We start from the raw sequence: 27,156 nt of genomic DNA, 5'->3' as shown, positions 1-27,156 counted from the left end.
TTCAAATAATTACCAGTAGATTTTTTAAAAAGAAAAACTGAGCTGAAATAAAATTTCTTGCGTGTTATTTTTATCTTACGCAAAGAATTCGAGCTAACGTTACTTTCAGTGACGTCATCATGACGTCGAGTAGCATGCGCATTGGGGGTGTGTTATGCGCGCGTTAGGACAACAAACAAAACAAATAAAACATACTGAAACGGTGTGGTGCATCTGCTGTTTTCGTATATATTTGTGTGTAGCCGCGAGGATATCGAAATAGCCTAACTGTGCTGGTATACGGAAATATGAAGAGACGGAATGCCGAGTGCGGGAAAATCAGACGACCCGGCAAGCGAGCAAAAATAACTGAAGGCATTTACGGCAGGTAAGATCCCAAAACCATTGCTTAACTATAGGCCTAATGGCGCTCAATACGGCGCGTCTTTCCACGGTTACGCGAAGCCCGGCCGACGTTACGATTCGCTCATGAGACGCTGTCCGAGTCTCCCAACGCTCTCGGAGCAACTTGCGAAAGCTGAAAGCTCGCGCGGCCTGGAACCGGGCTGCACAGCGGTCGGTGAACGCGTGTCGCCGAAGCCGCGATTGCGTGCTCCGGGTCCGCTAGCCGCAAGCGGTCCCAGCTCTAAACGTCAGAGATGCAGACCGTAAAATGCGCTTCCGACGGCGCCGCTGCTCCCGGATCGAGTTTGTCCGGTGCACGACACCGGGACGGCACAAAAACGCGTTGCTTTCCACATGATTAGTTGTTACCGGGGCACGCCGTGGGTGTTATTCAGAAAAAAAAAAAAAAGCATCCTTCGTCTCGATACGTGCTTCACTTTGTGCGCTCTCTGTTGATTCTGGTGCGCGCGTAGCTACTTAAGCTAACGGTTTGGCGCGGCGGGAGGTAATCTCCGTGTGCGGCGACGAAGCCCGTCTTTGCACGGATGTAAACAGAAGAACGTGCTCCGACAGGCGCCCGCACGGAGAACGTGGTTCCTCCGTCGGCGGGTCTTTTGCCATTGCGCCAACCTCTTGCGGACTAGTCGTGCTCGTACCGCATGTTACAATTCCCGCATGTTACAATTCCCGTTCACCCTTCAGGCTGTGTGTGTTGTGTCGTGGCAGGCGCGCTTCGCTTTCGGAGTCCGGTTTGGTGGTTGCTTCCGCCACGGTGGCCGATACCGACCGGGCACTGTGATAACCTCGCCGAGGTATCCGCTTTCAAAACAGCTGCGCCGCGCGATTCGAGATCCGGAACAGCGGGTCTTCCCCTCGCGAATGGAGTGCCGCAAGTCATTGCTGCAGCTTTGACGTGTAGATATATTGAACTTTTACGTTACTCGGGAGGCACGGAAGTGGCTGCTCTGTGACTTTTACTACTACTACGTGTCTACTACTACATGCGATGGAAACGGAATTTTCCGCAGCTCGCTTTCAGGAATGAACCGTTTTTAAATGGCAAGAGCACTGATCCGGAGATTTCAGCCTTTTGCGTTGCTAAAGTTGCTAAATAAAGTTTGAGAAGATACGGAATTTGAAAAGTATAGTCGAAATCAACTGAAAGCCAGTTTGAAATTTTGAAATTCTGTTTTCTGTCTAAACTTTAGAAACTGACTACTTTCTCGTTTTTTTTTTTTACTTCAGTGCTTGTTAGCATACATTTTTTTTTGTTCTTGCATTGAACACCTCATTAAGGGGCATGTTAGTGATCGTAGTTTATCCTGCTTTATCTGTAGTATATTTCAATACTTGGGTGTATGAGACGCTTTCATCTTTCTGTGACCTGCTGCTACAGCATACTGCTGGGAATGGTAGAAACACATTCCATATACTGAGTAGACACTGTGGTTTCAGATAGTACCCTAAAGTATGGTGTAATGTAGTGCTTAGAATGCTCCCTGCTTGTGAAGCAAAGTAAGAAAGGTCTCCAGCAATTTGTCTTAGATGTTGAATATTCAGTCTTTAAACACGATTGGAGAAGCATTTTCTGTGTTTCATGTTCGATTGCATGATTAACTGAATACCTTTCCCTGCTTTCTGTCTTGGTGAAAAACTAAAGTTACAGTCACTTGATTGCTGTCGCAGGAACTGAAACGAACACTGAATTACTTTGCTTCTGCTGTTCTGCACAGTGCAGCACTTGTGTTTTGTTAGTTGGCCTTCTTGTATGAATTGTTTTTTATTGTATACGGGCTAAACGCATTGTGCAGCATTTTGCCTTTTCTTCCAAGCTGTTTATACTATTATAGGGGTCATGGTTTTCATCTACATATCCAACATGGACTAAAGCAAAAATGCTGTTATACTGTTACAGACCTTAGAGCAGAAACTTTGTAGAAACAGGGTTGTAAATAAACACATAAGCATTGGTGTCCATAATATTGAAGGAACACTGTGGGAATTCTTGCAGGTTCCGATCACATTGTCATCATTTATCACACTCTTAAGAGCTCATAGGGGACACATTAGAAGGGGACGTAAAACAATTTCACATGAGGTAGTAGTTAGCACGGTAGTATAATAGCAAAAAAAAAATAAGAACATTAAAAAAAATTGATGGCTGTAGAATTATAATGGATAAATTTTGAAAGAATGGCAATAGTAACATATAAACACTAAGTGGCTTCAGACCAGAATTATTCAGGATTGGGTATAGTAAGGACTGAATTGGAGAGTTTGTTTCAAAAATCGAATGGTTATAAGTAATACTGAGTAAGAAATTAAAGCTATGTGATAAAATGGGGTAAAGAATTTGTTTTCAGTTCCAGGAGAAACAAGGGTAGAAGGTAAAAAAATGTTGCTTAGGCACTTTTGATGAGCCGTATTATAAATTTTGTGAAAAATATATAGTTTTCATATGTGAATCACTGGGGTCACAGAGAGATAAAAGTTAGCACACTGCGTTCCGTTTCTTTGAATGAGGGTTATCAGTATTTCTGGCAAAATTTAATTGTAATGTGCCTAATAGGGATGTCGAAAACAGGGTCCGTCTTAGTTTACTTAGTTGACATATGTGTGTGTGTGTGAGGGGGTGCGTTCAGGTAAGAACGGTAATCAAGGTCCCATGGCTATTTTTGTTTTCATTGAAATTTTTATGGGGTGGACAATGTGTCGACAGAAGGGAGTCAAATTAGTTTCGCAAGGAACTCTGAATTTGTACTTTTTGAGTGCATCGATTGCCAAATGTCCTTGTGGATGTTCTCCGTTTGTACTTTGCTGGACGACTCAAAGATGGAAATTCCTCAAATGTCTGAAAATCATTCTACCGGAGGACAATATTTTGGGAGTGAACTGAGATCAAACCAGCTTTACAGGTCGACTCAAGGGAATCATACTTATTACTGTGAATTTTTCTGGAAGAATATCGTATATCACACTGTGTAGAAAACATCGATTTTGCACTTTCACAAAATCGCTTTTTTGGATCTGTGCAGGAAGTAAAATAAAATTATTGTTAAACCTGATTACTTTCTCAGTAATTGTATGCAAACTTTCTCATGTTGAAAGCAGTGCAAAAAGTATTTTTTTACTCTGTCGTCTCTGTCATCGCTCTGTCATCGCTCTGTCAAGATGGCAGAGCGCTATCTTGTTCTGGCGGTACACAATCTCGCCATGTCCCAAGCTCCCGTAACCCGCCATGGTGGTTTAGTGGTAAGGCGCTCTTCTACCGAGCCGGAGTTCCCGGGTTCGAACAGAGAGGCGCCCGTGTGCTGTGCAATCTCAGTGCACGTTAAAGATCCCCAGGTGGTCGAAATTACTCGGAGACATCCTCTAGGAGACCTCCACCGCATCTCTTTCTCTCTCTCTTCTTTCACTCCCACCTTCCTCCCTTCCCTTGCGGAGACAGATACTGCGCCATTTCCTTTCCTCAAAAACCAATTTACCAATTTTACCAAGCTCCCGTACTTTGTTCATTCTCTCCATGACTGAGTGCAACTCGTACTAGATAGACAGCTAGCTGTGGTACGCACGTCAAGAATATTAACCTTTGTTAGTTAAAACCGAATTTGGAAAATTGAATTCGGCATACTTTAATCATCTCCCCCCCCCCCAGTTTAACTTGAGAGGTTTCTCTGGAGGTATCATGCCAAACCAATCCGTTAGAAGAGATTAATAATGCCACCATGTTATGCTTCAGCTTGCATTGACCATCATCATAATGTTGCCATTCAGTCATGACAAATTAAACATTTTTACAGTTGATTTATCCCCAGTATGTTGGCAAGTTTCAATTACCTTTCCCTATCTGTCTTCAAAATATGTGATCATTCTGCTTTTGAATCTGCCATAGCTGACCTGCTGTCACCATAAGCACATAAAATATTGGTGTCTGGACTTTTGCTGCTGGTCAGCACCGCTGGTTTTCATTGCCGATGAGCCATGTAACACTTTCACATTAAAAAGGAAAAGGACTGAGTATCAGCCATGTGTTTGTTCACGCATTAGCTTTAGAGGTGCTGTGTGTGGCGTGAGGAGGGATGAGGGAGCAGTAGTAATAGGAATAAGCTGAAAGCAGAATGGAGTCGGGAAGGCTGGCATGAAAGGGAACCCGAGGTTGTGGTGGCAAAGTCTAGCCTGGGAGAGATTCCGTACAAAAAGTACTTGCCGTCATCGCGGTTTGCTTATTAAAATGGGGTGTTTGTGGTGGCAGTGCCTGTATTTTTTGCCTTTTTCTAGCTTATAAAACCTCTGTTTTCGTATAAAGTGGACCCTCTGATTAGAATGCAGTAGTCAAATGGTCTAGGCCGTTTCATTTTGTCCTCAGCGCCCTCTGTGGCATCTGTGGCATCTTTGTGACTACATTGTGCCCTTCTCCTGTTTGCACGCAGCACGTTTGTGTACATCAAGTTCCTCGTGTTGTGGGCGCTGCTGCTGCTGGCCGATTTCATCCTGGAGCTGCGCTTCGAGTTCCTCTGGCCCTTCTGGCTGCTTCTGCGCAGCGTGTATGATTCCTTCAAGTACCAGGGACTGGTAGGTGACCAGCTGGCGTGTCGTGCTGCTTTTACGTTGTGCAGAGGTGGTAGTACTGGGGCGCACACAAATTCGGACAAAGACGGTGCCATGTTTGGGACAAGTGTAAGCTTACAACGGAATCACAGATGCAACAGTCATGGTTTGAGGTTCAGTCCCCTAGAAACCTGCTTTTCGGCTACTTTTAGGATCAGTTCAGTCGCATTGTTACTGAACTTTTTGAGGGGCTTTGAAGGCGGCAGGAGTTAGCGCAAGCACCTTTTACGGTGGAGGTAAAAGCAGTAAGCCAGTTCACATGCACTTTAACATGCAATAAAGCACTTTTATGGACACCATAATGTTTTTAGTCACTGCTTAAAGTTGCATAATATCGTGGATAATTATCAAGATGGCAACACTTGTGTGTGGCATGTGCAAGTGTTGGGCGATGGTAGGGCAAATTTTCTGGGCGTATTTACTTTGCCTTAAAAATTCTGGAGAGAGTGGTGTATGTGCCAGAAATCTGCGTATGGCGGCAAAAACATTATGAGCGGTTCAGCAGATGCAGTCTGAAAGGTGAACTCGCCTGCCAGCAACAGGCATGAAAGTGTGCAATAATTGGTACACATGCTGCACATGCCGCCGCAGTGGCTCAGTGGTTATGGTGCTCGGCTGCTGACCCCAAAGACGCGGGTTCGATCCTGGCCGCGGCGGTTAAATTTCTTTGGAGGAGAAATTCTAGAGGCCCGTGTACTGTGCGATGTCAATGTGGTCGAAATTTCCGGAGCCCTCCACTACGGCGTCTCTCATAGCCTTAGTCACTTTGGGACGTTAAACCCCATAAACCAACTAACCAACATGCTGCACATGATGTAGGCATTCTTTTCTGACAGCTGCTGTGTGTCTTTGGTGACAGCAGCGGCTGCTTATGAATGTGACATTTATCTGCCACTTGTGTGCTTTGTGGTCTCGTTATGTCTGGCCTTCAGAGCTTTCATTTTGGACATTGCACATCACATGTTGGCATCAAAGCTGTGGGTTTTTCTGTCTTTTCTTTGATGTTGATTGTAATTGTAATTGTGGTTCGATAGAGAGATTACTGACTTGCCATTGGCCATGAAGTCATCTCTTGTTCATCGCTTATCGCGCCTAATTCTTCTGCTGGCTGCCACGTAACATTTTTCACCGCTGGACAATAGAGGATGATGCTGGGAGTCTTATTCATATTTTGGGCTGATGATTGCGTCGGTTTTCTTGAGGCCAACTTCCTTTGTTGCAATAATATATTTTTACAACATAACTGATGGAAAAATTTCAAGACAGAAAAAAAGGGGGGGGATTTGGAAGCGAAAACTGTGCTACGTAGCCAAAGGCAGGATGTTACGTAGTATAGACACTCGTCAAAACAGAAAGCTTTTAAAACATGAATGTTTCGGGACCCTTATGGATCCTTTGTTTGCAGTGAGGGTGGATAGAATGGGCTGCTTCTTCTATGGGCACTTGACAGTGCAAAGAATGGCCAATAGTTAGAAAGGAGATTGCCCTTTGTCCTGGTAATAACATGTAAAAAGATTCCAGAAGCAATCCGTGATGATAAAGATTTCTTTGTGTCCAAGATTCTGTCGTTTGCCCAGTGAATGCCCTGCTGCATCTCTACAGCATGCTAGGATCCGCCCCAGCGGTGGTCACAAAACTGACTGCACGGATGTTTACTTTGGCATAAATTTTCATGATAGAAAGGGAAACCTGCTGTAAAAGTTACATTAAAGATGCTTGCACATCACAATGTCTTTGGAGATGCCCTTCGAGTGAAACCAAGGGGAACTTATTCATAAATTATGTTACCCTGTTATTGTAAGACATGATGCTTTTGTTCAGCGATAAATATTTGTCACATGCTGTATTCTCGCTGACAAATTCATTTTTTAGGAGCAATTGGGGAGCGGCAGTGGGGGGAGGTACCTTTCATTGTAGGACCATTAGAACCCACAAACAGTTTGCAGAAGACTGTGACAAAAAGAAAATGAGCTGTTGCCTTTCTTACTGATGCCATTACTTCACTTCTTTCCTGCATTATAACACATACCAGGTGTCGCAGCTAAATGTAACCAAGCTTTTAAAAAGCGTGGAATGTCCTAGCCTCGTGAAACCAACTGAGGGTTGTTTAGAGTCGCGTGACCTAGTCTGCAGTAGTTATTTCGTTCTTCAGATTTGATTAATTAGTTAAGCCTGATTTGCTAACTTTCAAATTGTAGACTTGAGGAACAAAGTGTCAATGAAAAAGTTGTAGATCGCATTGCAAAACAGCTGACGCAAGCATTTGCACCAAGGTACCGTTCATGTAAAGTAGTTTTTTTTTTTTTTTAACCATAACGCATTCAGTAAAAAAAAAAGCTTCTACATGGCAGCGGTGCCGCTTCAAAGTCCCAAAACGCATCTTAGAGAACAAAATATGATTTTTTCTGAAATGCTCTTCCCGATGAGCCTTTGCTTGCACAATGGGCAGAGATGTGAGCTAGCAGCTGGTCTAAGATAGCTTTCTGTTAAGGCCAATAAATAGAGCTGCGTAAATTGTGCCTTGATGGAAACAGCGTTGCTAGTGGTTTTTCGAGACTACCTACAACTTTTGCACTGACGCTTTGTTCCTCAAGTCAGTAATTAAAATTCTAACTAATTAAGTTTAACTAATTAATTAATGTTGAAGAGTGAAGAAAATACTGCAGACTAGGCCGCGCGACTCTGAACAACCCTAAATTGGTTTTGCAGGACTAGGACACTTCATCTTTTTTTAAAAGATTGGTTGCATTTGGCTGGGACACGTAGTATGTCATATTCCAAGTTAATATCGAAATGGTAGGCATAGCCTCCCATGTTCAACCTCGCACTACTGAACTATGCAGTGCTGCATCTGTATCCCATATTCAAGCTTTTTTTTTTTTCTTTTGTGGGAAAATTTGGGACTGTGCCATGTTTTAAGAACATTTCTTTTTGTACTTAGCTCATGCTGATTTATAATCTGAGATTTTTCTGTGCAAGTGGGGCCAGCATCATTTAACGATTCTGTTCTCATTGTTCCATTTTCTCACCCTTCATGACTGGTTGAAGCAGCACCATACCCCCCCCCCCCCCCCCCCCCCCTCCCTTCACCAGGTTTGAGTGGGTTTCGAAGAGCGAACACAAAGCATGGCGCTGCTGCAGGTGATTGCAAAGGATGGGAAATATCAAAATGGTGTGGAATCGGTTTCAGAATTATTACGGCACACCAGCCTTGAAGTACAGTGTTATGGCTGACTAGGCGGCTTCTACTGTTTGTAGGCGCCTTGGAGCAGCTTCATGTCGAAGTTGTGACATGCCGCTTGTTGTTGCCCCCTGACGCAGGCCTTCTCGGTGTTCTTTGTGTTCATCGCCCTCACGTCAGACATGATCTGCTTCCTGTTCCTGCCCGTCCACGTCCTTTTCTTTGTGGCCAGCACGTATGTGTGGGGGCAGTACGTCTGGCACACAGGTATGGCTGGTTAGTGTTTCCCTCATTCCTCCTTTATTTTTTCTTTTCTTTCAGTGCTGTTTTTCGCCTTTCTTTTTGCCCTCCCTTCCTTCCTTGGTTTGGCCACGAGGTAAACCAGCGTTCACTCCATCTTTGGTTGCTTGCATTGCGTCCTTGTTTCTTTGACCATTTTTTAGTTTTGTGACCTTTACCTTCGGGGCTATGTTTACGTGTACTTGAGGCCTTGCACTTGCAATGCGGGGCTCCATTTCTCTTTCTTGCATCCTTTTGTTTTTATATTTTTGCCAAAAGTAAACTTTACATTCGCTAGTAAATAACTTTAAAAAATTTTTCACCACAAAAAAATTGGTGACATCTGGGACCAGTGCTATTTTTACCTCCCACCGTTCTGACTGCACATACTTGCTGTTTCTCTCAAGACGCTTATCCTGCTGCTTTCCATTACTTGCTAGGTTAGCTTGCAGAGTCCCAGCAGACTGAAGGATTGCTACGTATGTCAGGCAGTTACACTATGACCGCAGCAGTATTGCTTTATTATTAGTTTTTGGGGGGCATGGAGCTGAGTAGGTATGAAAATCTATGACTGCGTCAAAACAAAAATGGGAGAAACAGCAAAGTTTGTATGTTCACAAAGAAGCTTGTGTGTCTGCGGCCTGTGTTATCACTTGGCTTGCCTTATGTTTTTTCACGCTGCACGGTGATATCTTTTTGTGGAAAACTTTTTTTGCGAAAATGCAAAGACTGCTTGCCTCTGTAAAAATAAGCAAAGAAAGGAAATGAATGCCTAACGGAAGATAGGGAAAGTAAATGATCGCTTACCTTCACTTGTGAGTGGCTGGGAGTGCATTGTGTGTCCTGCTCATAATTTTGCCTGCTTGCGTTGCAGAACGGGGTATCTGTCTTCCGACCCTGTCGCTGTGGCTGTTTTTCATGTATATAGAAGCGACAGTGCGGCTCAAAGACATTAAAAACACGGCCTTCCACTTAGATCTGTGCAGGCCCTTTGCAGCACATTGGTAAGTGTGTCATGCTTTAGCAGCGCTGCGTGTTTCTCGGCGTATAAATCTAGTGCTCGCAGGGCTTTGCAGTGTGTAAATTTGTTTACGCAGTGTTCTGTTAAGTTGTGAGTGTAAGTAAGGGCTGCCATCCCGAGTTGTTTTTGAGTGAATAAGAATTTAACCTGGTATACAGGCTTCTAAATGCGACCTTGAATTAAACTTCTGGATAGTCTCATTGATTTTGTGTATCCTGCTAGGTCAGACTTAGGAAGTCAAGTGTACCATAAAACCAGTACTTACTTGCAACTCCATGCGGTGATAAGCTTCTATTTATAAACGAGGAGTTAGTCCCATCCCTATTGCTTTTTGTTTGTGTGCATGTTAAGTCCACTGAGTACCTGTACTTTGATTGTGTTGTGACTGTGGCGTACAGGAAGTGTATCTGGCCCTTGGCAGATCTAGCTAGTGGATAAACCATGGAGTTGTGGTTTCATTTCAATTGTAGTATAGCTGTTATAGTCTTAACATGCCACATTGAAAAGATGAGAAAAGAAAGCTCTGCTACTAACAGGTATTTTTCTTTGGCTTTTCAGCATAGGTTATCCTATGGTTACAATGAGCTTCTGCGTCAAAAGCTATATTGGCTACAGGATGCGACTTGTGAGTGAAGCCTCTGTTTTGTTCTCCATATTGTGGCCTCGTTTGTACTGATGTTAGTGAAATAGTTTGGGAGAACGTATTAATAACGAATTACTTTAGTCAGAGAAATAGTTCACACGGGTTGCTTGCCATTTTAACACAAAATATTGCAACTCCTAACAACACATTGTTCTTAAGTAATGGTGAATTTCGAAGTCAAGTGTAAAGCAGTGACAGCTTGCCCAGTTGTGTAGCTCATTATCAGTGCAGTATCTTTGAAAGTCATATAGTATCTTTATCTGTTATCACCGCACCAAGTGCGAAAGCATGAAATTGGGAATAATACTGGGGCCCCAGTACTGAATAGTAATAAAATCTTGAAGAGCAGCAGTACATAGTATACAGTTCGGACTTAGTAATATATAGTGCAATGCACCAGCGGAGAGCTTGTTATATGTGCTGTAATACACACTGCAAAAAGACGTAGCTTTTAACCACTGGCTCCCATTACGTTATAAGGAAGCTCTGACCACATTCTGCATGTTGCAAGTCATATCCAGTGTGGCTTTTAACAAACACTGGCTCCCATTACTTTATAAGGAAGCTCTGACCACGTTCTGCATGTTGCAAGTCATACCCAGTGTGGCTGTACGTTTGGGATATTGTGCAATAACTGAACCATGTAAAGAGGGGCCTCAGTGTATTTTCCTTGATCAGTCATTTCATAACTGGTGAGTGATGCTTGAAAAGTTTTTCCTTTACTGCTGTGTAATCCATTTCATGGTTTAAAAAAAAAAAAAGGAGACTTGCCAGCATATATCTACACAGGTAGCAGTACATCAGCAGAGTGTGTTTGGAAGAACCTTATTAGCTGACATGCCTAGTGTCCGTCAGATTGCAGTGTGTCTAAGAATCTGTAATAGAATAATGCAAGATGAAACCTGTGGAAAAAATCACTTTCTTTCTTTCTTTTGCAGAGAAAACAGAAAGAAGTGGCCAAGGAAAACGACTTTTACCTTCAACTCTTACAGCAGGCACTGCCTCCAGAGCCCCCTAGTATAACATCAAGCAGCTCCGAAAAAGGCAAGACTTTTCGGGGGTTGTTTTGTGACCTTTCACCTTTCTTTAACTGCCTTCTGTTCCCACCAGTATGGGTTATTGATAGCAGTTGAGTGATCAGGAAAACGTGACAATGAGTTATGAATGGCCCGGCACTAACGAGAAGTCCAGCACTCATGAGTGGCCCAGCGCTCACGAGTGGCCCAGCGCTCACGAGTGGCCCAGCTTTTGCCAAGTCTGGCGTATAGCTTTAGTGATGGCGGATAAGCTTATGAAGCTTCAGCTGACATTTCTGACAGTTCTGACATTTGGAAACCTTACCTTTATGTGGGTGACTTCCAGTCTCAGTGGGAGAAAAAAAAATCTGATGGGCAGCACTGCATGGAACTGTTATCATGGAGGGGCTAGCATGTATTTGCAAGGACTTAATCATCTCATCTTGTGCGGTGCAGTGCTGTGCAAGTTGGGAGAGGAGAGCCCCCCGGCCAGCAATGGGTTCCTGGGGAGCAGCAGTCGGAAGGCACGCTACGCAGAAGCAGACGCCAAGGGCCACGTGACGGCCCCGACAGACAAGCATGAGTTTGAGTGCCAGCAGGCGGCCGACGCCGAGAGCAGCACGGCACCACCGCCACGTCGCACGTCTAGTGTGAACGACTTTGATGCCACCACGGATGATGTGCGTGACAAGACTGCTTTCAAAGTGAACGGCGTTTGCAGCAATGGTGGCAGCGGTGTGTTATCCCCCGCCGTCACTGCACGGTCATCCAAGTGGAACCAGCAGCAGCAGCAACAGGCCAACTGTGCCAAGGAGGCGCCATCGTCAGCCTCTGGTAGTGGCAGCACGGGCAGACGAGCCGCCAAGAATAACTGCACAACAACAAACAACAATCTGAGCAGTTCTTCACTCACAGCCACACCGCTCGCCGTGGTGGGTCACCATCCTAGGGACGACCATTACCAGAGGTGCGATTCGTTTTCTTTCCTTTCAAAGGTTACAGTGAATATTTCTCTCCTTTGTAGTTTGTAACCACTTTTACCAGGAAATTGCGAAACGTGGCCTTAATAAGCGTGGCGGTGTTAGATTTTTGTACCTTGATGATGTTATGGCGATTTTGGCTTGAAATTTATTGTGTACAGTTCTGTAGTCTTTGGCAGGAAACGGATTTATGTTTTTAGTGTTTTGATGAAATTTTTTTTATCATTCTGTGAGCCACACCTTCAAAGTGTGTTGCATTTTGTTGGGCAGTAATGCTCTTCTGTCCAAACTTGGCATAGAAAGTTGAGCTGGTTAAGAGGATGTTTTCAGCCATTCTGTTGCTGGGGATCATTGACAGAGCTATATTGCGACTTAGCAAATGCCTCTGAACCTGCTTCCTTTTGGTTGGCTGCCAAAGTGCAGACTAGTCAGGAGTTTGCATGCTAATTATGTTAATGGTGGACATGATGCCCACCATTAACATAAAACATGGTGGGCATGATTAGTGGAAAAGCGGGATTGATTGGAGATGGCTTGTTTTTATGCACACAGCAAAGGAAGCCGTCGTGGTAATTTGAGGTTGCTTGCAGGGGTGGAAGTGCTGCGCCAATTGCGCCACTCTGTGCCAGTTTGATCTCCTGCGCCAAGCTGTGCCTAAACGGCAATCTACGCCCATTGCGATATACAGAGCCAAATTTAGCCGAGTGTCATTGTCGGCTGGGCAACACTGGGCGCTCGCGACGAAACGGGCGCAACGGCATTCACATCAATAGTTGGGTTCGCTCGTGGTGTGGTCCCTGCTCGTGGTGGTAGGCATGGCTGTCACGAAAGGCTTCTACAAGGATGAGTAAAAGTACTGTTAACTATTATCTGGTAATATAACTTGAGCGCGGCCGGTATTGTGAACTTACCTCACATAGCAAGCTGTAATTGTTGTGCGGACGAGGTGCCAGGTTCACTCGCATAATTTGTGCACCTTTTTCAGTAATTTAGGGCTCCAAAAAGAGATGCGGAGAGTTCGCGAAACACGTCCTAAAAAAACTCCATAAAGCTCATAACGTTCGTATATGACCTACATTGTCGCGCAAACGTCTACCCCCCACTTGCACCCCTCGCTGTCCACGCAACCCCCGTCCCCGCGGGACGGTATGACGCAGCGTGCGCAGCTCTGAGCAATAAACACGCAACAATACAATCGCAGAGCCAGCAGCCAGGAGCCAGTGGAGATAAATGGCGCTAAAACGGCGTCCTTGCGATGGGCCTGGCTGGCTAGAGGCAAACCGAACCAGCTGTTCGATTGTTTAGGATTTCGGACACCTTGTCCTGGAAAGCAACCGCCAGCGCGAGTGGGCCGGGTAAATGGCATGCACATATAATTTTCTTTACCAGAGGTAATTTAACAAACGAATTACGAACTTCTTACACGTGGAGCTGCCGGGGAATGGGCACCGGGCTTACTACCTGTCGTGCTCGCATTTCGCACGCAGTTGACATTGCTTTGGCTTGGCCTGGCCAGTTACGTGGTTGCATCTTCCCAGCGGCGCGGCCGGCATCCCGTCACTACTCGCACATTTCGCAGCCGTACAGCGCAACGCGTTCGCGCCAATCTTCCACAGCCTGCCTCGCGTGCATCCGTGTGCACGCTGGTGAATTTCTTGTTGTGAAAGAAACACTACACTAGTCGCCGAGCCATTTTGTAGAGCTCTGGAAAGGCCAAGCTGCGCATGCGCGAGGAGCGGGTGCCGTCACATGGCGCACAGCTGGCGCGCCGGGCCGCTGCCGGAGCCGCCGCCGCGCGCTCTCCATCGCCCAGCCGACAGTCTCCCTCTCTCTTTCTCTCCCTCTCTGATGCGCAGTAATGATTGCGCATCGCCATCTGCGTGGTTTGTGGTGTATACAAAATTGGCAGTGGCTTAGCTCTGCTATGCCAGGATATACGTAGCGTAAGGTGAGGGTGAGGTGTCCACATCTCGGTGGATACCTGAACCAGAGAGAAGGCGCATAACTGCCCTACTGGAACAGTGGACACCTCAACCATGCTTTAATTAAGCTTAGTGGCGGTAGTGATAGGTTTGCCCTGCATGTGTTGGCATTGACAACGTTGTGCCAGAAACGTGGCGCTGAAGCCATAGGCCGTCGGCGTTCGTTGTGTTCATTGGCACTGGCGTTGACCACGTTTTACACTCCGATCATTTTAAGGAAAGGAAGGCGAGCGTGCGCAGCGAGGCATGCCAATGTCACTTGCTCCTCGCGCATGCGCAGTATGGTCGTGCAAGAGCGCGAGAAAGGCGAAACTATGGGCAGTTGAGCTCACACAACAATATATGGCTACGCACAGGTGTTGTTTTTGCAATCCTCCAGGTTTAACCAGAGCTAAACCACAGCCAATTTTTTTTTTTTCATATATGCTTGGGTAATAAATTCTGGGTGCGCATTTATGTGAGAGCATAAATTTGCGCGCAAATTATGCGAGTAATTAGGGTAAGTTTGCGCCCTCCTTGTTGGTTTGGCTGCGGCAATTTTCCGAATTTTAAAAGTCACGGGTAGACGGGTATTGATTATTTTTTTTCCGGTCCTGACATAGTATATTCGAGATTCTGCTGCACTCTTTTGACGGTGGTTTTGACGAACTGTCCCCATAAAGTTATTGCTTTCTTTTTCTTCTGAACTGAAATTAATAACAGCTAATGTACTGCAACTGCTGTTTGTAGTAGCTGCCACATGTGTATTTTTTTATGAACTCTAGCAAATATCTTTAGAATAATTGCAGCCCCTTTTAATTAATTCTGGCCTCTGGGATCCATGGTCAATATTTATGCAGTTTTTGGACTAGTTGCAAACAAAATTGCCCTCAGTCGCATTTAAATGTCGCCAGTCTGCTCCAAAAGTGCTCCGAAATAGCCTACAAATTGCTCGAAACCTGCTCCAAAATGGGACTTTTGCTGCTCCAAAGCTGCTCCAAAATAAGACTTTTGCTGCTCCTGTGCCTGCTCCAAAAAACTGGAACCTGCTTCCACCCCTGTGTCTATTTTCTGCTTGGAGTTCAGCTCATTTGAGGATAAAAGTGTCTCCTGCAACACTGTCAAGGAATGGCATTTTGAAACTTTAGTTGTTGTTTTTTTTTTCTCCCTACATTTTCCTCTCATGCTTGATAGGTTTGTGAGATGTAACAAGCACAATGTGGGGGCAGCCAGTAACCAGTATACAAACTTCTGGCTCAAGTAATAATCTGTGTTGCGAAACCGAAGCGAGTAAAACGTCATACTTAAAGGCCGGAAAAGTGAGGGCAGCCATGCCTCTGCAGGTATATAGTTTCTCTGCTTGCTTTCACAAGAAATCACAGTGATGCAGGCGTCACAAATTCACTAAGTTGTGCATGCTTGTCATCATCTAGAAAAGGAAACAGTACTCCAGGGAAGTTAAGCTCGCCAAGAATTCAGCGAAAAATTTCACTCAACTGAGACTGCATACTTGCTGGCTGGCTTCTTTTCTCAAAAGTGAATGGAATGTGACACTGCTTTCTTCCTGGGCTGATTCTGCAAAGCCATTGTACCAGTGGCAGTGTAGTGTGTGCAGGGCATGAGTGTTTTTCTTCATTTTTTTCATTTCCACCCAATCAAATGTGCTTATCATGCATAGATCGGGAAGCTGCTATGCAATCGCATCACTTGCACGTTCAGGGTGCCTCCTAAATTGAAAAATAAGTGGGAAAAATATATGGTGTAGCCATCATCATCTGCCAGCCATCATCTCGCCATGTGCAAGCTCGTGATGAAAATCTCTAACTTGTCGAATGTTTTTGTTATAAGGCTACCCTTTGGTTCACTGCTTGCCTAGCAATGCTCGGCTTGTATAGCAATGCTCGGCTTCTATAGCAATGCTCATAGAAAGTCCTTTGATTTGCATTTGGAATTCTCAATTCAATCTTTCTGGTTTGGACTACACATGAAAAAAAAAAAAGATAACGTCAGCCTGGGTGAAGCCGCAGACGATGAGCATGTTGAGGTATGAGCGGTTGAGGTATTAGCCGTCGGGTGGAGGGTGCGGATTCAGGTGGACGAGCCTGGCTGCTGCGCAATGGGCGAATGATGCAGGGTGCCAAGCTGACAAAGCATATCAGGGCAATGGAGGCCATGGTGGGGCCGTCACCGACTGTAGTGCTGCCCGCTGGCACAAGTGTCATTGGTGCTGGACCGTTGCAGCTGATGTCGGCGGGAAGCTGGCACACAGAGTACGCCGTCACAAGCAAGGGAGCGGTCGAAACGGCTCCGTGGACAGATGTGGTCTTTAGCGTGGTGTCGTGTCGCTGCTGTAGCGCCAGCTTCAAGTCGTCCAAATAGGTGGAAATGGCTGGCTTACATGGCTCAGGTGCCCCTGATGTAGGGCGCGAGCAGTGCGGTCCGGCCACTGGGGTTGGCACAGGTGTGACCGACGAGACAACGGTGACAGCTGGGGTGATGACAGAGGAAGTTGCTGGGTTCAATTCCAGGTGCTGGGGTAAATCGGGAGTGGCCGTCCGGAGCGACTGGCCAGTGCTGATGCGCGTGTGGGCATGGTCGGGCGTGAGAGCAAGCGCTGACACTGGGTCAGGAACTGTTTCAGGGAAAGTGGGGCTGGAGGCGATCGCCGTGCTTGTTACTGCTGTCATCGGGTTGGCTTTCTCATCCTGCTCCTGATGACGAGTAGTGCTCTGCGGACCTTCTGAGGGGCTGGGAGTGTGACAAGCAGGCTTGGTCGTTGTCGAGGGCTCTTTAGCATCAGCGGGCGACGGCTTCAACCTCACAGAAGAGGCCTGCAGAGCTGTTGGCGGTAGTGACGAGGTAGATGGAGATGCCGGAAGCCTCGGCACGGCTGCTGCCGCAGAGTCGTCTTTGGCTGCAGGAGGCTCTGGCGACAACGCCACTGAAGCGCAAAGAGGCAGGGCCAGAGACGCGGGTACGATAGTAGTGGGAGAAGGACACGAGGCGAAGCTCGTGCGGATCCCACCTGGTGTGGCGTCGAGAGAGACAGCCGGGCTGGAGACGCTGGACGGGAGTGGCGGCGAGGCGGCGAGGGGCTGCTGAGGCGGGCCGGGTTCTGATGAAGGCTGCGTGGGCACGAGCGAGGCCGGTCCAGGGACAGAGGCTGGCGGCGGCGAAAACGGGTCCGCTGCGTCGTAGAGCGGCGGCGGAACGTAGTAGGCGCCGAAGTACGCCAAGACGGCCGCACGCAGCTCATCGTATGGCCGGCCGCCGAAAGCAGAGTAGGTGAGCCGACGCAGGAGGTCGGCCGGGAGGATGTCACAAAGGACTTCGTGTTTGAACGGCTGGATGGTGATGCCGTTCAGGTACATCGCAGCCTCCAGTTGGGCGAACCACCCGCCGACGCCTGCAGGCCGGAACGCCGGGAGCGGCGGGTCGAAACTTGGGTGCTGCCAGTACGCCATGCTGGAACGCCGCTGGGAAAGAAGGCACGGTTCGCCGGGTCACCACTGTTGAGGTATTAGCGGGGTCGCAGCGGAGCACCAGACAGAGACGACCAGCGTGGCAGGCTTCTAGTTCCGGACTGCCCGTGCCGGGCGTGCGCCACGAGCACGTGCTGTCCGTCTTTATTTTCCTCTAGCGCGCTGTAACGCCGATCTCAGCGCCAGCGCTTTATAGCGTCGCCGGGCGCTACAAGCACATTTCTCCGGATCACTGTCCTGCTAGCTGAAAGCTTGCTGCATTTCCTCTCACTTCCTGCATGGAACATGTTGGAGCAGCCCTTATGGAATCTTTACGAAATCTCTTCACTATATTACATGGGGAGTTCCTAGCTAGTGATGACTTAGAAACTACTCCCCGGCGCATTGGCTAAGGGCAGTGTGGTGCCTGGTGAGGCTGTTCTGTTGTGTCCACTGTTTTTTTTTTTCTTTGTTTTTCCAGAATGCCAAAAATGCCATGCAGACTGGTTGACCAACTCACACTTCCTTACCTTTTTACTTTTTTGCAAATTTTGTTATTGCTTGTTATGTAAGATACACTGCGCATTGCCACTTGCTAGCATTTTGAATGCTGAGTCGTTTCCCTCATGGACTTCTGAAACCAAGATTGCTGTGCTGGCTTGTGTTCCGTGTGCGTGCAGGCTGGAGGCGGACATCAAGCGGCTTAAGACGGACCTGCAGGCGAGCCGGCAGACGGAACAGGATCTGCGGGCGCAGCTGCACAGCCTGAGCGCAGGCGAGCGGTCTGTCAAGAACGAGCTACTCCAGTTGCAGCAGGACAACGAAAGCCTGCAGAACAAGTGGGCACACTTTCCCACTTTATTTTGCAGCATTCTGTTTCCAAGAGGTACTGCGGTCGTTCATCCACCATGGTTAGGCACAGGAATGCCAGGAAGCAGACACTTCATGTTTGGCTTGGCTAGCGTTTGGCAGGAACATGGACTCGGCCATAGCATAGAGACCTTTCTCAAGGCAAGACTGTACCATTGGAGCTTAATGAAAAGCGTGCTATTAAAAGAATTCAACCTGTAAACAGTGGAGAGTGTCGCAACACAGCTTTGATTCTGCAACGCAGCCCATTCGGCTTCACACTAGCCAAGCTAAATAAGTACTTCTTGATACTTTTCCCACGTTTGATGAAGTGCCCCTGAAGAAACTCATAGTGTGCTCAATAAAGTTGCTTATTGCTGCTAGATGATGGCACCTTTTATTTCACGCAGGCAATTTTGAAGAACTCTCAGTTTTTGCATGACTGTTCTTGTGCCATTCAGAGGTGGTGATGAAGCAGGATTATGTGCAGAAGCGCAGGCAGTTTGCAGCAGCTGGTACACTCACAATGTGTGGTGGGCAGGAATGCTACTATTCTTCTCTTAGCCTTGGCTTCTACGTCTATAAAGCTTGTTTCCCATGACAGCGGCTGTTGCCAGTGTGTGTGTCCATCTTCATTGACGCTTATTAATGCTCTCTGGTTTTGCTCGCATGCATTACAAGTTACCTCACTATGAATTTGTTCTTGCGCCATGGATAGGGCTGAGTTCACAAGGTGTCGTGCCAAGTACTCATCCTCTGCAGGCCTGAGACCCACTTTCTGTTTGTGTAGCTTGGTATTTCGAGGTACAGATCAATAATAAGTTGATCTCAGATGCCATCCCTGTCGCCCGTTGCAAAAATTAATGGTCTTTTATTTTGAGCATTGTATGCTGAAAGGCAACCTATTTTTTCTTTTTTCTGCATACATGGGAGCAATATTAACGTAGTCTGTTTTTTTTTTTGGGGGGGGGGGGGGGGGGGGGGGTCATAAAGTTGCTGTCAAGTGAAGTGAAGCAGATAAGGTTTGTTACTAAAAATCCGCACTCCAGGATGAGTGGTGGGACTTAAATAGTGGCGTCTGTGTAGAGATGTGTGTGCATTAGAGCTCAAGTAGGATTGTGGCACTGATTCACCATGGCTGAGTTTCTTGTCACACTGGGTCACACTAAGCTACCTGCTACACTTTGGCCCCTCTGTACTAGTTTTTTTTAAGTACTATTTTTTTTTCTGACCATTGGCGTAATTTCTGAGCGGCTTTCTATGAAGGATACACTTGTGCATTAGCTTTTTTGGCCAGCTAAATATCTGTCATAGGGTCTGATTTGACAGTGTGTTAGCACCTTGGCAACACAGGAATCGACAAGCACTGAGGTGTCCCTCCCTCTCCCTTTTAATCTTCTTTTTTTTTTTTAACTGGTAATGGCAGATGTCAAGTTTTTGCTGGCTCGACATTACTGTTCTATCCAATGATGTGTTGATGATGTGACTGACTTGTGTCTAAACCACTCAAATCCGTCGCTTAAATGCCTTGCTTTGGACAACTGCTTAATGTAATGCGTCGAAGGTGCCTACTAGCCTCAGTCAGCACTGTTTCATGGCAATTTTGAACGCAAGCAGCTGGCTCTTGTTGCATTTAATAACTTCTGAGCCTTGTTACAGATCTCTGTTGGCTAGGGTTGTGGTGTTTCTTATATGGGGTCCTTCCTCCAAGCAAGTCAGTGAAACAAGAAGGTGTGCGAATCGGCTTGTGTCTTCTGTTCAGTGGGCTTGCTCAGTAGAGTTTGTATATTGTCACTGTTAAAGCGTTTAGTTGTGCTAATTGGCCAGTCAACATTTGGGACAGGAGGAGAAAGAGGATAGGCACTAGCATGCATCCTGTCCTCTTCCCTCGTGTTTGTTTGGATCTTTTTGTACTAGTTAAAAAGGCCTCAAATGGCATGTCTTTTTTTGTTGTTTGTTCTAAATTGCTCAAGATTGCAACGGGCTTCACACGGGAATGCAAATACAAAATGGCAGTGCTCTTTGTAAGCTGCCTCTGCCCCTGATTGGTGCATGCAGGCTTCACAACCTTGTGACGGCACGGCAACAGGACAAGACCAATGTCAGCCTGCTGGAGAAGCGATTGCAGGAGGAGCGGAAGCTTCGCAGCGTCTTAGAGACGCAGCTGAGTCAGGAGCGCAAAGCCAAGAAGGCCGAAGAGGCCGCTGCTGCACGGGCAGCTGTCGCCATGGCCACAGCCAGGTGGGTGTCTGCGCAGAGTGCAGGGTCACGATTTTCGGGCACAAAATACTGCATTCATGCCGTTCAAGATTTGCTCGAACGCAATGCGCGTGCCTTTTTTGGGTTGTTTGCATGTGGGCTGAGAAGCTGATTGTTCAATTTTTATGCGAAGCATATTACAATAGGTAACCCAAGCCCTTCGTGACGGTTACACGCCGTGCACACCACGTGACACAATGACGTCACGACAGATGAGAGACGGGGCTCCAACTTGTGCCGTCGCTGCGGTTGCACGCCGTGCAGACCACGTGGTATGGTGACGTCACACCACGTGGTATGGTGACGTCGCACCATGTGACACAATGACGTCACGATAGATGAGAGACGGGGCTCCAACTTGTGCTGTCGCTGCGGTTGCACACCGTGCAGACTACGTGGTACGGTGACGTCACACCACGTGACACAATGACGTCACGACAGATGACAGACGGGGCTCCAACTTGTGCCGTCGCTGCGGTTGCACGCCGTGTGAATCACGTGGTATGGTGACGTCACACTCCCGCGCATTTCGAACGTGCGTTCACACTTGGTGTAGGTGAAACGCTCGCTCCACCGGGCAGGCGGACGCGGCTTCCGTGGCAATCGAGGCGCTCACCCAACGCGCGTCTCGGGGTTAGTCGGCGTTCCGCTGTAGCCATGCCGTTGTCTTCCCCCACGACGAAGGCTTCTAGTGGTTGTATTAAAATGACCAAGTATTCAACCAAGGAAAGCCATGTATTACCAAGCCTAGCCATCAATATGCTTCGCATCTGACTAGGCTTAACCTTAGCTAAGCCTCAGCCATTTTTTTAATCACACAAGAGCATTTGGCTTCACAGTTCCATGGCTAATACGCTAGGTCTGCGCAATGTGGGGGTGAAAAACTGATTTTCCCAAGCATTTTGCTCCAGAGGAGGCAAGCACCAGGCCAGAGGAAAGCTTGTACCCTTTGTAAAATCGATGGCTACCTGGCAGCACTGGGGATTGAAACCCACATCTCCTGCATACGAGATGGACACTCAAATCACTCTGCTATTTTTCGAGAAAATGCTGCAAGTTCTGCCTATGAAAATCTGATATTGCAAATGTGCCTTTCGGCAAAGTAAAAATTGAGAACAAGTGTAAAACTCTGGCGTCACCAGTTGCATGAGAGGAGGAGCTGGTTTTGCTGTGCTAGATGAAAGAGTGTTACAGAGCGTGGGAATGCCTGTGCAGGAGCGAGTGCACAGAGAGCTGCAAAGCACGGCGACGAGACCTGGAGAACGACGTACGACAGCTGAGGAGGGACCTCAAGGTCCGGGAGGATCAGCTGCGGGCCATGGAGCGGGAGGCGCAAGTATGCTCCCCCTGTCCTTGCTTGCAAACATTGTTCTAAACAGAGCAGGAAGGCCATGGATCCCTTTGCTTTATTTCTCTGTTCTCGTCTCGTTTTTCATTTTCTTTTGCTTCGTGTCCTCAAGGCACGGTTGAGGTGTCCACCAAGAAGTGAGACGGTTGCCGCACCTTTCATTTCCTGATAACCAATCATTGAAGAAACCGCAGTTCCAAAAATGTGCGTGAAAGCAGTGTGTCTGTTGCAAGGGATGCAGAAGGCCTTTTGAAAGATAACTCACCACAAAAGATAACTTTATTGGCAAAACAGCCTAGATTTCAGCGGGCCTACCACTACATCAGCAGGCATGGGATTTGTTCCGAGTTGTGAGTTGATGTGCCTCAGTATGTGTGCACACGTTTGCTGCTCGTGGACATCTAGAATTTAGCCCTGTTTGGTGGTTTTAATTACCACTGCAGCGTTATTTTTGTCAGTAAATCGACCGGTTTTTTGCATTTTGTAATGTAAGGGAGAGTGATAATGCAATACTGGGAATTCATATCTTCTATTCGACATGTGCACCAACTGAGCATTGCAGGACCCGCCGTGGTGGCTCAGTGGCTTTGGTGTTCGGCTACTGATCCCAAATTTGTGAGGGAGATCCCAGCCACGGTTGGCGTATTTCGATGGCGTCGGAATACAAAAATATCCATATGTTGCACGATGTCAGCCTACCCTAAAGAACCCTAGGTGGTCTAATCTTGAATTCCAGTGGCAGATACGGATCAAGTTTTTCTGCTCTGTTTGGAGCAGTCATATTTCAGTGGCAGGATCGAAGCACGAGTTGTCTGTTCCAATGGCAGATCGGGATCAGGCTTTGGTCCTGGATCACTCCGTGGAGCAGCAATATTTGCTCCGCCAAAAGTGGCAGATTTTACCGGAACCCCGCTGACGTTTTCCTTTCCCCCGCGTCTGCTTCCTGTCACAACTGGCTGCAGCTGCTTGCTTCATCTCGTCGTTACACCGCTGGTTGCTACGCGGTGATCCGGGCAACATATAAAAGAAATGTTTTAGACCTTCTTTTTGGATTGTTAGCCACTTGCAGCGCCATCTCGCCGAAACGTGCAAGGTAACTCTCCCAGATGTAATTATTTTTTTGTTTTGTTTGCGTCCACATAAATAAAAATTACTGTGTAAATAAACACCGTCAACAGGTGACCACTTTTTTGACCAAAATCGTTAACCTGTTTGAAGCTCCCGCGCTTTCTGACGTTGGACAACGCATACTCGCTAAGCCTAGCAGCTTTGTATATATGGAAGCAATCTGAAAATTTGGTGCATTTTATCGCTGAAATTTTGTGGTGCGGGCATCTTCTGACATAGCGACAGCTTCTTGTGCCTTTCGTTTGCCGCGAGCGCGAGAGACAGATTGGCGGCAAGGGCGAATCGATCGTGGAAGCGAGAGGCTCCGCTTCAACAGGCACCGTCATGTTGGCTGAATGTAGAGATTTTTTTGCACTAAAGCGCTCCCGCAGGAGTGCACACATTTCATTCACAGATTAGGAGGCAGCAATTTCCGTCGGAGCTATGCACTCTGTTTGTGATCCAGCGGAGCTCTCGCGATCTGCCATTGGAATTCAGCATAAATTCATCCGGAAGCCTCTGCTACGGCATCCCTCTTAGCCGATGTGATTTTCAGAACATTAAACCCCACAAGTTGCAGTTTGTTGCAGCATTGAAGGTCCGCAGTGCATTGCAGATCTGGAGATAATTCTGTCATTCACTTGCAGAAATGCGTTGCGTTATCGATTTTGTTTGGTAAAGAAAGCGGGCAGAGATTAAAGGCGTGTTGGTGAATCACGTGATATTTGCTGATCTGTGTGCAGTCTCTGCGGCAGTACAAAGACTCCATTGGGGACACTGAGATCCTCATGTCAGCACTGTCAGCCATGCAAGACAAGAACGCACACTTGGAGAACTCGCTCAGCGCAGAGACGAGGTTAAAGATGGACCTCTTCTCGGCACTCGGGGAGGCAAAGCGTCAGCAGGAGATTTGCCAAGGTACCTCGTTCTGGTTTTCTGTTAGTCGGTGCCTCAAAAGCTTTTATTATTGAGCATTAAGCTCTTCTTGTTGTAGAGCTACCTTATCCGTTTTTTGACTTGTCAAAATTCTGATAACTGACACGAAATCTGTGACTCTCGGGAGTTTGGATTAGAGTGGGCTGAGCTGCGAGGCTCCTGTTGGGTCAGTGGGGCCTGAGCTGTGTGTTTGCGCATGTGCAGCGATGCTGACGCACAAGGAGAAGGAGGTCGACGACCTGAAGACGAAGATCGCCGAGGTGATGGCGGTGATGCCAGCCACCAGCACGTACCCGGCAGTACCGGCACCTGTGCCACTCGATTCGGAGATCGTCTCATCTCTGCTGTACAGCCCGAAGTTCATCACAGCGCCTGGTCCCGTCGTCGAGGAGAAGAAGATCCCGAAGTCCAACCTGGACCCCAACGCCTCCGTCTACACACCCAAGATGGTCCCTTCCGACCATTGAGCACATTTTGGCTTCACGTACACACACACACACAAACTCCCAACACACACATGCTACTTTCTCTTCTCCCCAGCTTGAATGGTCTGTTGTACTTTCCCCCTAAGGTGGCAGGAAGACATCTCAAAGCCTTTGTTGACGTAAATGAGTGCGACACTTGTCATTATTAATGGGCCGGGACTCTGGGGCACGTGGCACGACGCTGTCAGCTGGCACCGGTGAACAGTAAATGCTGGGAAAAGGACAGCTACTGGTGCCCGTTGCTTCCGCTGTCTCGGGTGGTTAGTAATCATAAACTGCGTCCTCTCTGTAGCTGTGTGGCCCCCTGTAGTTGTGGGAGCCAAGATGACCGAACACATGGCCAGGTTTTGCGTGTGGAGGCGGAGGCCATTGTCGCAGACTTATCGCTGCATCCATTTCGCTGTGCACCTTTCCCCCTAGCTCCCCCATTCTATCCCCCCCTCCTTTTGCGCCTGCGTTGTGTGCAAATGTGTAAATGTCAAAAGAACGTGGACAGCCAATATCAGTTTTGCGCTGCTTCCCCTACCTCTGCGGGTTCGGAAAAAAGACTTGCTTTTGTTCCTACTGTTGGTTTCACGATCACTGCTTAATGGCAGTTGCACATTAGGGCTTTCTCTGTCTCACTCATTTTTTTTTTTTTTGTATGTGTGCTTTCTTTTTACCATGTTATGCACAAGTGAGCTTCATTTTAGTGCATGTTATCTGCACTCACTCATGTTTAGTCACCAGGAAATGGTTGCCCTGGGCTTCTTTCTTTTTCTTCATGCAGAGAGCGGTGGAAACTCTTGCCAGTCTTTTTCTCTGTTCCCTGTAAAGCCAGCACTGTGTCAGCACCCTGCTCTCATCTTTTGAGCAGAGCACACGCTGTTGTTTCGCTTGTGTAATGCCTGCGCGATTTTCCCCCCCAAGTGTCTCTCTTGTCTTTGTCACCCTTCTGGCCTCGTTTTCCCGGTTTTTCATCCACCCCAGCCTGGAAGGGGCGGGCAAAAGAGAGAAAAAAGACGCTGTTCTTTTGTTTTTCACGCTTTGCATTTTAGCTCGTTCATGCATCTGCCTGATGGTTGTACAAAAGGGGTAACTTATTTTTTTGTGTTTTCATCATCCACGAGTGCCATTGAAAAAAGAGCACTTAATGAGAACGGCCAGCCAGCTGACAAAGTCACCGATGTGACGAAGCACGCACACGAGGGCAAGCACTTCCCCATGTTTTGTGCAAAGCGAAGTAAAAAAAAAAAAAAGAAATCTATAGAGTTGTGCCAAGACAATGCCTGTCACGCACATGCAGTTCATGTGTGTTTGTTTTTGCTTTTATTTTTTTCTTGAATTGGACCCTCGCAGTTTTAAGTTGGGCCATTTTTCAGTTGCTCTTTCCCTATCGAAGAATAGACAAAAATGGACAGGATACCAGATATGTGATTTGTTGTTGTTTTCGTTTCCGAGCTTGTCTTTTGGCAGTTATATTTTGCTCTTCTTTCACAGTTCATTGTCTTCTTAAGTTTATGATGATCAGGTCATGATCTCATTGTCATCTCACATGCATACCATCTCGCGTCTATGTACAATATGCGCCTGTTCCACACGCACCTCTTCCCCGTGCCCTTTGCCTCCCTACCCACGCCACAGCCCCCGTCACCATCCATTACCCTTTTTTTTTTTTTCGTCTAGTCTTGTCCTCCACTGTTTTTTGAGAGGTCACATTGTTTTATGCTTTCTTCCCTTGGAGAGGAGGAGGAAAGAAAAATGAAAGGACAGATTTGGACAGCTCAGCCTCAATAGGATGTCGGGCCAGCACTGAAACCAATACGAGGAACTCACAGATATACTCGAGCACTGCACATACCGTTTAAACTCCTTGGAGTGTCCTCAAAATTATCAGTAGACTGTGTGCTTACATTTGTGACTTTTTTTTTTGTCCCTCCCCACCCACCCTCAAATATGTGTATCGCTGTATGGGACACGGACGTGAAGTCATCTCTGAACATTCCGGCGTACAGCCTGCACAATACAGGGTTTTGAGGTACTGCCAGGTGGTATAGGACACACTGAAGGCTTATGGCCATATAAAGCGTGTTTGTGCAAGCCGTGGCCCACTGTATAATATGAGAAGCTATCGTAGCGGATGTCTCCAAAGCGACCTTGCAGAGAAGTGTGCGTGCTCCCAAAAGGGTCCATTGAGTGCTGAGCTTTTCTTTGTGCTTTTTTTTTTCGTTTTTTTTTTCTTTGCACAAGTTGCAGTGCAAGCACTGCAGCTGGCGTTGTCAACACTGTGTTCCAGCTCCCCCCCCCCCCTCCCTTCCTCCTGCCACCCATTTTCCTTGCATCTACTTACGGAGAGCAAGCAGTGGGTTTCCAGCCGACGATGACATCTGTCTGTGGTTTATGTGATGCGCCCTAGAGTAAATGAAAGAGAAAAAACTTTCAAGGAGGAATAAAATGTGGCTTCCTCGGCCGTGCTGCCATCTCATTTGTGCTGCTGATAAACAGTTGTGTCGCATGGGCACGATTATATCATTCATGGTCTCTGTGCATGCCAAGTTTGGGTTTCGTCTAGGGGCATAATAGGAAAGAATCATATTTGCGGGGACAGGGCTGGCATAACACAGTGGTTCTGAAACTAATTCCATTCCATTTTTTTTTT

At 47.1% G+C, this 27,156-nt stretch overlaps 1 protein-coding gene across 2 annotated transcripts; it reads left to right on the top strand.

Annotated features, from left to right (window-relative positions):
• The first annotated feature begins 196 nt into the window (after positions 1–196).
• Positions 197–26,967, top strand: LOC149358889 (macoilin). 2 transcript variants are annotated; one of them, XM_089571035.1, is made up of 12 exons: positions 197–367; positions 4,815–4,956; positions 8,314–8,440; positions 9,327–9,456; positions 10,032–10,098; positions 11,055–11,160; positions 11,589–12,099; positions 18,215–18,373; positions 20,442–20,624; positions 21,858–21,978; positions 23,841–24,015; positions 24,238–26,967. In XM_089571035.1, the coding sequence occupies exons 1-12, from the start codon at positions 288–290 to the stop codon at positions 24,498–24,500; spliced, it is 2,064 nt and encodes a 687-aa protein (XP_089427161.1). In that variant the 5' UTR covers positions 197–287; the 3' UTR covers positions 24,501–26,967. The 2 variants fall into 2 exon arrangements, with proteins under 2 accessions (XP_089427161.1, XP_089427160.1); XM_089571034.1 differs by having other exon boundaries at positions 8,314–8,449.
• The last annotated feature ends 189 nt before the right edge of the window (positions 26,968–27,156 follow it).

Source organism: Amblyomma mixtum, chromosome 2 (genome assembly GCF_055824585.1).
Source record: "Amblyomma mixtum isolate Tamu chromosome 2, ASM5582458v1, whole genome shotgun sequence".
Classification (NCBI taxonomy): Eukaryota; Metazoa; Arthropoda; class Arachnida; order Ixodida; family Ixodidae; genus Amblyomma; species Amblyomma mixtum.
The sequence above is the reverse complement of the archived record's forward strand: the minus strand, read 5'-3'. Positions and strand labels throughout refer to the sequence as shown.

Bases quoted from the DNA above. Each gene is read 5' to 3' on its own strand.
- LOC149358889 (XM_089571034.1), top strand. From the start codon at position 288: ATGAAGAGACGGAATGCCGAGTGCGGGAAAATCAGACGACCCGGCAAG. The intron at 12,100-18,214 runs GTGCGATTCGTT...GTGTGCGTGCAG, and splicing joins AGGGACGACCATTACCAGAG to GCTGGAGGCGGACATCAAGC. The intron at 18,374-20,441 runs GTGGGCACACTT...TGGTGCATGCAG, and splicing joins AACGAAAGCCTGCAGAACAA to GCTTCACAACCTTGTGACGG.